At 38.0% G+C, this 11,640-nt stretch overlaps 1 protein-coding gene across 4 annotated transcripts; it reads left to right on the forward strand.

Moving 5' to 3' along the window:
* The first annotated feature begins 713 nt into the window (after positions 1–713).
* LOC132149227 (GTP-binding protein 1-like) lies at positions 714–10,972 on the forward strand. 4 transcript variants are annotated; one of them, XM_059558265.1, is made up of 13 exons: positions 714–1,197; positions 2,740–2,851; positions 2,969–3,149; positions 4,863–5,211; positions 5,674–5,797; positions 5,895–6,009; positions 6,103–6,247; positions 6,321–6,503; positions 7,736–7,871; positions 7,959–8,137; positions 8,418–8,582; positions 8,876–8,914; positions 9,919–10,972. In XM_059558265.1, the coding sequence occupies exons 1-13, from the start codon at positions 1,009–1,011 to the stop codon at positions 10,015–10,017; spliced, it is 2,016 nt and encodes a 671-aa protein (XP_059414248.1). In that variant the 5' UTR covers positions 714–1,008; the 3' UTR covers positions 10,018–10,972. The 4 variants fall into 4 exon arrangements, with proteins under 4 accessions (XP_059414248.1, XP_059414250.1, XP_059414249.1 ...); XM_059558267.1 differs by having other exon boundaries at positions 8,472–8,582; XM_059558266.1 differs by lacking the exon at positions 8,876–8,914 and having other exon boundaries at positions 716–1,197.
* Positions 10,973–11,640: the final 668 nt, after the last annotated feature.

Here is an 11,640-nt window from a genome sequence, read left to right on the forward strand (position 1 = left end):
TACTCCTTTTCCGCCATCTGCTGGTCAAATGACTGAAATGCAGCACAGTTGAAGGATCATAATGATCCAATCTCCATATCTGTACATTTTATGTAGCATTGGCATGCTTGTCTTTTAAGACATGTAAAATAAACAAACTATCCAAGACTTGCAACCACACAATTTAGTGATCCATTCCTGAAATTACATTGATTCTGAGAGTTACTGACTTCTGAAATGAATCGAATTATTTTAAACAGACATGTCTTGCTCGGCTCACAGTGAAAAGACTAGACTAAATGATAAACTCGGGGCTCAATCAAAAAGTTACACTGTAACGGCTAATAACTACGCTGACAGAGCACTCTTTACTATGAATTTACTATGAATTTATGAAAAGATGATGAAATTATATAAAACAGCAAAAATAAAATAAATAAATCCCAAGACTAACACTTAGTAATTTATTTATTTTTGCTCGTTTTGAAATCTCTGACTCTTATTTTTACAATTATTATAATAATTATTTATTATTATTATTATTTAATTCTGGCAACCTATGTGTGTACCGAAACGAACCTTACAACTTTATAACTACATATTGCATCATTTGTAATGTAATTATATTTTATCAATAATGACATGCACCTCCCGTGAACTTTCATTGGATGACAACACACGTGATTTGGGTTCTGGAGAAAATAATTGGCCAGAACGTCTCATGAATAATTCATAAGGAGAAGAAAACGCACGTCTCTCATTTTTTTTTAAAACAATTGTAAACTTAAACACACTTAATCAGTAAGGGATTGTCAGATTTTAGTGTACTTTATTAGCAGTTTAACATGTGGTTGTGATACCGGTAATATGTAGCGATACTTGTTTATCTCTTCTCGACGCAGCAGGTTTTAGCCTAGTGGTGAGCGGCGTTGCTGTCTGAATGTGTTTGTGCTGCATCAGCTTACAGTTGTTCCCTCCAAATCGTTTTAAAGTTGTTTTAGCTTGATTTTAAAATCTGCTGCCCGAGAGATGGCATCAGCAACGACGACTGATCCGGTTTTTAATCCCGGAGCCATAGGGTTACAAGAGTCTGTAGTCCCCGCTAGCATGTTTGCTCCAGGCCGGGGATGCGGCGATGATGACGGGGCAGAGTACTTCGAGGACGGGGAGATGTTCAACGGCGAGACCGTGGATCTCGGCATTGACTTCTCCAGCAAGGTAGGCCTCAAACAGAGTTAGCCTAGTTGTGGTAAGTTAATGCGTTTACAAAAATTATATGATTAGTAACATGACTTCACTTTGGACTTTTGAACTGACGGTTTTAATCAGGTTGTCTGATTTTCATTTCTGTTTGAGATTTCCACTGTTTTACGTGCTGCCCACTGAGTGTTTACAACTGTAAATCTAAGCTAGCCCGGCTGTTTAGCGATATTTTAAACCTATTTCCTAACGTCTGTATCATATGCACCTGTCCTAGAACAGTATTAAAATATGGCTTTCTGATTTATCCATCTGTGTGGGGTTTACTGTATAAATAAAGCTGATTATAGACTGCAACTCTGCATTACTTCCAATGAATGAAATACGGACGGTTAGTGAAGAAATGACAGCCTCACAACAACAATATCAGCTCAACACAGAGGGAAGTCCCTTCAGAAGGAGGGACAGGGGAGATCAATAGATCAGGGAATGAGGAAGTCCATTTAATAAACTGATAATTTTTAATAAATGACATAAAATATCCTATTATATCAGCTAGTTGCCAAGGCATCATTTCTCATTTTCATTTGGTTTGACTTAATGTGCTAAAATATCTAAAGCTAAAACTGAACTAAATCTACATGAAAAAATTTAAATAATACAAGACCAATACAAATGACAAAACAAGTGACTAAGATAAAAAAGAAAATGGAAATATAATAATAATAAAAAATATAATCGTATCGCTTTGTTACTAAAATAACCAATCTGGCAAGATTACCTCTGAATATGAACACTGAGAGTATAATATGCTAGTATTGATCTTAATTTTTCAATTATTTAGTTTTTTAAATAAGCCTGCTAGAAAGTAATACAGTTGTATATAGCATTAATTTCAATATCACTAGTAGCTAATTATTATATAGAAATAACTACTACATAATAACATGTTATAAACGACAAATTTAGGTTCTGTATTTCACACATCCACCATCTATTCCAAATAGTATGAATTTGATTGTTTTTTGGCACCTAAAGTACTAATACCTAAAGTAAAAACTAAAAAATTCCATGTAGTCTTTCAGTTATGATGAGATACTATAAGTAGATGCATTATAATTAAACAAGAATTAGAAAAATGTTGTCTTGAATAGGTGTATAGCATGTCATAGCACGGCCCGAATTGACACATCAGCAATTCATGAAGTGATTTAGGTCTACATATAGTCACCAGCACTCATCCTCGATGGATGTGGGAACCAGGGCAGATGACTGCTCATGTTTTCTGTTGTGGCAGCTGCCTGTTTTTGTATGGCTGGAGCTGAGCACTGTTTTTGCTGAAGAGTGTTTTGTATGAAGCTTCATCACCGTGGCTTGTGTAACATTACTCCACATAAGAACTGATGTAACATGCAGTAAAGTCAGGTAACTCTGTTTTCCAATGCCATTGATGACTTTACACTGGGGTTGAGTCAGACTGAGCTAACAAAACAAAAGAAAGGAATGTTGTTCCAAAGTCATTCTGTGTTTAATGACATTCTTTTCTGTTGTGTATCTTAGATAGCCCTGGTCAGTCCCAATGGAGAACAGTATGACTTGTTACTACGGCATCTGCGTGAGAGGATGGACGAGGGCTGCGGGGAGACCATCTATGTCTTGGGGGTGGGTTCAGGTGAGAAACTGATATGAGACAGTGAGACTCGATTTAGGATTTTTTAATATTTTATTATTATTATTAATTTTGTTTTTTAAATGAGTACCCACAAGTGTGTCTCTCTCACTCTTTCAGATGGAGGAGACTATGGTTTGAATGAGAGTGATATGCAGGCGTCTGTGGCCACAGTAAGGTCCATGTGTGAGCAGATCGAGGCAGACCTCATCCTGTTGAGAGAGCGTGCTGAAGCTGGCGGCCAGGTTAGAGATTACCTTATTCGACGTCGGGTGGGAGAAGCTGACTTCCTGGAGGTTAGGTGAGTGATGAGAACATTGGCTTTTTCTGCATTTAAAGTCACAGTTCAGTTTAACCAAAAATAAACACTTGGTCTAATGCACTTATGATTGCTCAAACATCATATACTTTTTTTTTAGTGGACCAATGTTTAATGGAGATGTTTAGGAGAATATCCAGGCTGCAAAATTCATACAATGAATTTTGACAATGCAAAAGAGCAAGAAAAGTTAATCCAAAAGAGCAAGATTGTACATAACCTTTCAAAAGTTAATGAAAACTCGTTTTTAGGAAGGAGACATTAAATTGGTAGAACGTGACAGTAAAGACATTTATAATGTTACTAAAGATTTCCATTTCAAATAAACAGTTCTTTTGACTTTCTATTCATCAAGGAATTTTATTACGGTTTTCACAATATTAAGCAGCACAACTGTTTTCAGCACTGATAATAATGAGAAATGTTTCTTGAGCATTAGAATGATTTCTGAAGGATCATCTGAAACTGAAGACTGGAGTAATAACTGCTTTGCCATGACAGGAATACATTTAATTCTGAGATATATTCAAATATATTCAAATTTATTTTAAATTGCAAATGATATTTCACATAATTTTACAGTTCGAATAAACACTGCATTGGTAAGCATAAGAGACATCTTTCAAAAACATGTTAAAAACACCAAACTTTTGAACATTAGTGTGGCATATCAAAGATCCATATGAATCATGCTCTATTAAGGTGCATCTTTAATATGTTTTCCTAGTTCCAAGAAGCTTTTTCCTTATTGATTGTAGGCTGGAATACACTACATAACTTTTAAAATCTGAACCGATTTTACAAGCACTAGGCATCATACACTTAACAACTTTGTAAATAGTGACTAAGGAAAACTGTCCACCATACACTAGACAAATGGGTCACACACTACCAGAAGTTATTCAGTTCACAAAAAAATAGCACCTTGTTGCTAGGAGATGCATGACAAATGAATCCAACACGTGTTCTAAAATCGTCTGAAAATATCAAATATGTTTGATTTCCTCTTACTGGATGGAATCATAATCTGATGTCTGTGACTAATATGCACTACACAACTTTCTATGAAATCGGTCAACTCAAATCTGCAGACTGGCTCTGACTTTCGGGAAATGACGTCAACATCTCCAGACTGTAAATCGGTGGAAAATCGGGGTGAAAACCATGTATTGTATTCCAGGCTTAACCATAGACTGCATAAAAACATGGACCTAGTGTCTGTGACATCACCCATAGGTTTTCGAAGAGTGCTTTTGAAGCCAAAATCTTGGCAGCCCGTAACTCCCGGATAATCACACATGGGCACGCCCACCTAGCTCGACCGCGGTGACAGCGACGACAATCCACCTGTCACTCAATTGGCTGTGGCCTTAATTATGCAGAACTTTAAGGCTTAATGTAATTTAAATGTATGAGTTATTAAAAGATTTACCCCCTCACAGATGTCATGAAGGGCAAAATTAGCTATATAGACCAAAATCATGTTTTGAACCAGGCTGTTAACATGTTTTTTTTTTCTGCTGTAAAGTTGGGCATTTAACATGGGGAGGTTACGGGATTGACTCCCTTTTGCAGCCAGCCTCCAGTGGCCAGTTGACGAATTACAGTTTAAGTCACTTCCGCATGGGCTTCATGAGAGAGAGCGGGATGTTGCCGCTTGGGCTTAACTCTAAGTCATGATGGTGTTTTTCTCAGGGTGGCTGTAGTGGGGAATGTGGACGCCGGTAAAAGCACTCTGTTGGGTGTGCTGACTCATGGAGAGTTGGATAATGGACGTGGTTTTGCACGACAGAAGCTCTTCAGGCACAAGCATGAAATGGAGAGTGGCCGCACCAGCAGCGTGGGCAACGACATCCTGGGATTTGATCAAGAAGGCCAGGTAGTCAACAAACCTGACAGTCACGGAGGCAGCCTAGATTGGACCAAGATCTGTGAGAAGTCTTCTAAAGTCATTACCTTTATTGACCTTGCTGGCCATGAGAAGTACCTGAAGACAACTGTGTTTGGAATGACTGGCCATCTGCCGGATTTCTGCATGCTGATGGTAAGGAGGGGGATAAAGCTAGGTTTCATAACCCAGTGAGCTACCTTGATTTCTTCATATGCAGCTTTGTTTTCTTCAATGGCAGCATTGTAACCAAATGAAACTTCATAAACAGTCACTCTCTGTTGTATGTGTGAGGCACATGAGAAAAGACTAGACTCACTGTTGCTCATTTTTAGTAGCCTGACATTAGCATGTTATAACCAGCACAACAAATATTGGTTAAAATAGTGCATTTTAATTTATGTGACTTTAAAATCCGAAATAAATTTCCCTCAGCTGTATTGGCCATCCTAAATTTGTGCTAAAATGTGGCATAATTTTGTAAGGAATGGTTTGGACCAAACTTCATGTTTGGGAGTACATTTAAGTGGTGCCAAAGTGGGCAGCTTACTAGGGTTTGGAACAGAATGCGTTAATGATTGTTGATATCTTTAAATTGACTCCATCTCTCTTGCACAGATTGGAAGTAATGCAGGAATTGTTGGCATGACCAAAGAGCACCTGGGTTTGGCATTAGCTCTCAATGTTCCCGTCTTTGTGGTGGTTACTAAGATTGACATGTGTCCAGCTAATATTCTTCAAGGTGACCCATGAGTCCACAAATAATGCCATTTGCTTACTAGAAACTAAATGGTGGAATATTGCATGAACTGCCATACTAATGAACATTGTCTTTTCAGAGACCTTGAAGCTCCTGCAGAAGATCTTAAAGTCTCCAGGCTGCAGAAAGATCCCTGTCCTAGTCCAGAACAAAGATGATGTCATTGTCACTGCATCCAATTTCAGTTCTGAGAGGTGATGCTGCCCCACAATACACATTTTTGCTTATCGCTGATTTGTCGCTCCAGTTATTCTCCAGACTTGCACATTTTTTGTTTTGTTTTGTAGAATATGTCCCATCTTCCAGATCTCTAACGTCACAGGGGAGAACATGGACCTGCTGAAGATGTTCCTGAACCTGCTCTCGTCCAGAAGCTCATTTAAAGACCACGAGCCTGCTGAGTTCCAGATAGATGACACCTATTCAGTGCCTGTAAGCACGATGTCTATCGCCATTTCTATGTTTATGTCTCCCCCCTCTCATCAGTCCAATCATTTTTGGGCAGGGTGTAGGAACAGTAGTGTCTGGGACCACGTTACGAGGGCTGATCCGACTCAATGACACTTTGCTTCTTGGACCAGACCCTTTGGGTGCTTTTCTACCCATCACCGTCAAATCCATTCACCGCAAGAGGATGCCTGTGAAAGAGGTCCGTGGTGGACAGACAGCCTCTTTTGCTCTGAAAAAGGTATGTGGTGTGAGTTCCAAACTAAATGGCATTAAAGGTTATGTGTGTAGGATTGACAACGAGTGGTTAAAGGTGCTCTAAGTGATGTCACACATTTTTTAGGCCAAAACATTTTTTGTCACATCCAGCAAACATCTCCTCACTATCCGCTAGCTGCTTGTCCCCTGAACACACTGTAAAAAAACGGGGTCTCTCTAGACACCACAGGCTCCACAAACAACAAGAAAAACAAACTGGGCTCGCCGCACCACAAAACATAACAAACTGTTCCAGCCAATAACCGACAAGAAAGATTTGGGGGTGGGGTTTGGGGGGTTAGTGCACAGAGGAGGGAGGGTCTAGCTAGCCTCCGTTTTGTTTGACGACTCCCGGCATCGCTTAGAGCACCTTTAAACTAGGTATTGCACTCCAGATTCTAAATATTAGAGAGGGCTCTTTTTCATCCGACGACTCCTCCTCCGACTTGACTGCACACACAGGTTGCCAGATTGATGACACAAACAGGAACGAGGGCCCTTGACGATGAATGAAATTAAATTCGCTGTGTTTTCCACCAACTGGCAATCTGGGGTGTCGAAATACAATAGGGTAAACTGACAGTGGGTGGGTTTCACAAACCAAAACAAAGACCAACATTCCGGCCAGGAACGCACATTTGCAAAGAGGAATAACTGACTGTAGCATTGTTTTTTAGATAAACAAGTATTATATCTTAGCCTGTTTCTTAAATATCTGCAAACATATTGTGGTATTTTTATGCTTTAGTAGAGTCAATGTACATACAGTAACTTTTAAATATTGAAAATTATTTTAGTTGATAAATTACAGAAATGCTCAGTAAAATGTTTTTTCAGGAGTTCCCAGTTGAGGTTGTCTCTTTAGTGTGTATATGTATGTAACTGTTTTATAAGAATATTTCTACCTGTTTAGAACTAAAAAGTTAAATATGGTTTAAATTCCAATTAAAAGCTCACTGCTAAATGTTGTGTATGTATTTATTAATTACAACTAATAGTTCCTGATTATTTTCAATCAGACATAACTGAATAATCAATTCAGAAAGAGAATCCGTTGCAGGCGATTTACTCTGAATCAGATTCACTCAATGAATCATTCAGTAAATCTTTTTCACTGACACATTAAAAATCGCTTCGGAGTCATTTGTTCATGAATCGGATCTCATTCATCTGGTTGTTCATTGCAATATTCCTTCTCATTTCTCTCTCCTTCAGATCAAGCGCTCATCAATAAGGAAGGGCATGGTCATGGTGTCCCCACGATTAAACCCGCAGGCATACTGGGAGTTTGAGGCTGAGATACTAGTTTTACATCACCCAACCACCATCTCACCTAGATATCAAGCAATGGGTGAGATACATGCACTTGCACGCTCTAAAATATAAATATGAGATTGATCTTGTACCATTTCTCTCACTTGTCTCTTCCTTCCCACAGTGCACTGCGGTAGCATCAGGCAAACAGCCACAATTCTCTCTATGACCAGAGACTGCTTACGCACAGGAGACAAAGCTACCGTACACTTCCGCTTCATTAAAACCCCAGAGTACCTGCACATAGACCAGAGGCTCGTCTTCAGAGAGGGAAGAACAAAAGCTGTGGGCACCATCACAAAGGTCAGCTTCATGAAGCATAAGACTCATAAGAAAGTCGTTTTTGGCTAGCAGATGAGGATTATGAAATGGAAATTGGCATTATAATTGTTTTATTTTTATTTAGTAAATATTCTTATCTATTTTTTTATTTATACATGCATTTATTTATTGCATAATGTATTGGCTATTATTTATTTTGAATGATTTTGTACTATGTAAATCATGCATGCATGTAATGTAATATAATATAATTTTCCAAACTGTTTAAACTTAGTTGATCACTTGTTCTTTTGGCTTGTAGTTGCTTCTTTCAACAACTAATCAGCCGCCAAACTCTAAATCTCCCCAAATCAAGATGCAGTCAACAAAGAAAGCCCCGACTAGAAGAGAGGATGGAGTGGCCCCGTCCAGTGAGGAGAGCGCTAGCACAGGATCGCCAGCCGCTCAGCAAAGTGTACCACAGCAGGTAATAACAACAGATGAGGGGAAGAATACTAAATGGAAGGTGTTCTGCTTGGATTTAAAAGGCAATTTGTCTTCCTGCTGTTTTGTCTGATATGTCCAGTCTAATAGCTTTCTATCACTTTTTCCCTACACTCCACCTGTTTTCAATTTCCTTTCGATTCACATGAAACATTTACTTTTCTTCATACATCACACTCTTCTGTTGCTTTTCTTCACCTGTGCTTTCATTTCATCCCTCATTTCCCATAAAATCTCCGTTACGCTTACCTTGTTTCACACTTCTTACGGCTTCAGACAGAAATGGAGGAAGACCCTCAAAACAGAGAGAACAAGGTAAAACGAGGGACAGCAAGTGACTCACTCATTCGTCCTCACAGGAACTGTGCTCTTTATAGAGTCTCAACATCCTGAAAGAAACAGTGCATGATGCATCTTTTACCCAAATTATACTGTGGCCTGGAAATGAGTGAGGCTTGTGACCGAGAGGGTGTCGTGTTTAATTCTTGCTAGTTTGGCAGTCGTCTCCGTACACAACATAATGAACACCCTAATGTTCCTGTTATTGTTCCTACTATTTTGTTAGCTGAATTTTTATTAGATTTGTTGCAATTTGAATTTTAGACTTTAACCAAAATATTTTTTTTGGGGGGGCTTATTTGATATTTTTGAATTTGAATTCCGCATGTGACCTTTTGAAATTTTGGGTATGTATTTTAAGGAGTTGCTTAAAAAAAATATTATATTTTATTTATTTTTCTGGAAGAGCAAAAATTATTTTAATTTTTTTTCCATATTTTAAATTGCGTCTATCTGTATGATTTTAAATGAATTTCTGAATACCATTCTCAACAGTCGAAACATTTCAATTAATAACCATCTAGAATTCAAATGAACAAAATTCAGATCTTTCTTAATTTTTTCTGAAACCGAAACTTGTGTAGTTACATTTGCAAATCAAACATTTATTAATACTGATGAACTACTACTATTGGTGGTGGGGGGTTAATAATATGCCTCTATAGTTTTTATGATTTTTATTTCAGTTTTAGTTAGTTTAGTACAAGTTAAGCTGAAAAAAAAAGTTATTGTCTTGGCAACTAACTGAAAAATAGTTTTTTTCAGTTAATGGTTTTAGTTTTAGGTTTCATTTAACTAATATTAAACCCGTAAACTACATGTACTTACCATGTAATTATTCAGTGGAGCTGCTTATTATTACTATTATACATGTGATTCTGCTGCGGTATAAAGTGGTAAATGTTGCCATTGCTGACTTCAAAAACTTTAGACTTGATCCTGCGGTCATCTTATAACTTCCTTCTCCTTCCTTCTTGAAGCCAAAGTCTGGAGGCAGAAGACGAGGAGGTCAGCGGCACAAAGGCAAACCTCAGAGTAACTCCACAGTGACCCTCGCCGGTGCGGTCGGGGGCTGCTAAACTCCTCCTTTCAAGAGTCCAAGAGTCACACCTTTTACCTGCCCACATGGACCAGACCACTTTGATGACCAGGCTTAAGAGTTCACAGAACCAACATCCAGATTGTTTTGTGAACTTTAATTTATTATAAGACATGGGTGTGTTTGTAGATTGTACAGACCGTAGATACTGAGACTATAGGACACATACTATAAATGTCAACTTAAAGCTAAATTTGAAATCCATTTCTTCTTGCGGAACATGACATCATGTACTTGCTCTATGGCTGTCATTCTTAACATGTTTTTAGGATAATCCCATTGGAAATTATGTAATGCTCTGGCTGACCTCTCCATTATGTAGCGAAGTATTAACAAGACTTGTCACACATGCATTTAATTTGAATTAGCTTTGTTATTGTGGACCATGATGATAAGAATGCTTTCGGTAGGTTATGACCTGAATTCAGTGGGGGCTGAAGACATTGTGACTGCAGAGTTTGCTGGCAGCTAGTTTAGTGTGAAATGTGAGTTGGCAATTTAAAAATCGAATCACACTCATTGCTAATTACCTCATATTACAGTCTGTTTACACTTCCCCAAATCACTAGCGTTATCAGGCCTGACTAGCTTAGCTCAGGTTCTGGAAACCTTTTCAATTTTCAAATAAGATACTTCAGACTAGTCAGCGGAACAACAGAATGTAGATCTTAAGGTTCTAAAATGTGTCTAATAGTTCCTCATTGGGAAACTTTACAAACCAGTACCAGTTGTTCTTAAGAAAAGTTGTTTTAATTTTTCTCAGCTGTGATCGACAGGTCTCTACAACACTTGCTGTATATTCTTTCAGATCATTTTGTTTACTGAGCTTTAGTATTTAAACGCTTTAGGCAATATGATACCTGGACCATTCTCTGCGTTTTGTGAAACTCATTTTCCACAACCAATATACAAATAAACTGATGTTGACAATTTGAGCAGTGTGTGTGATTCTCTTTTTGCTGGTCAAGAGTTTGGTTATCTAGTCCAGGGGTCTTCAAATTTTATCAGAACAAATGCACCTTTGTAGAGTTAAATATGGAGCAGGGACCTCTGTTATATTCCATTGCTTATGTCTAGCATTTTAAATCCTTAGAATAAACTTTTATTTATTTATAAATGTTATGCCATCTAGTGGTGTCTTTCTTCAGTTCAGCCCAGGAGATAATTCACCTAATGGTTTTGTTGACAATCATCTTGGAGTTCGTCCAATAAGCGGTCTAATTATGCTGCTTTGTAGAAAAAACTTTTTTCCTTGAGATGTGTTTGTAGGTTGAAGGCATCTATGCCCGAAACTTTTTTTTTTTAATGTGCCTTTGATCATTTGGGGTATTTTTGGACTAGTTTGCAATAAACCGTTTCCCTGAATATTTCAATAACTGAATGTACGTCACAATACAGAAGACCTGTCAATACTTTTGTTTCACTGTGACTTCAATACAAATGATATTTTTTTTTTTTTGAGTTCAAACAATCTCAAGTTGAAGACCTCTGGTTGAGTCAGAGACGAAGCCTAGTGGCACTTGTGGGAACAAATCCACATTTCCTGTCTCTGCTGACTGTTTTACTATAGCTGTCACACACACACACACACACACACACACAC

The sequence above is a fragment of the Carassius carassius genome, chromosome 9, assembly GCF_963082965.1.
Source record: "Carassius carassius chromosome 9, fCarCar2.1, whole genome shotgun sequence".
In the NCBI taxonomy this organism is placed as follows: domain Eukaryota; kingdom Metazoa; phylum Chordata; class Actinopteri; order Cypriniformes; family Cyprinidae; genus Carassius; species Carassius carassius.

Coding starts and splice junctions, on each gene's coding strand:
- LOC132149227 (XM_059558265.1), top strand. CDS start 1,009: ATGGCATCAGCAACGACGACTGATCCGGTTTTTAATCCCGGAGCCATA. Junction 6,010..6,102: donor TCCAATTTCAGTTCTGAGAG/GTGATGCTGCCC, acceptor TTTGTTTTGTAG/AATATGTCCCATCTTCCAGA. Junction 6,248..6,320: donor ATGACACCTATTCAGTGCCT/GTAAGCACGATG, acceptor ATTTTTGGGCAG/GGTGTAGGAACAGTAGTGTC.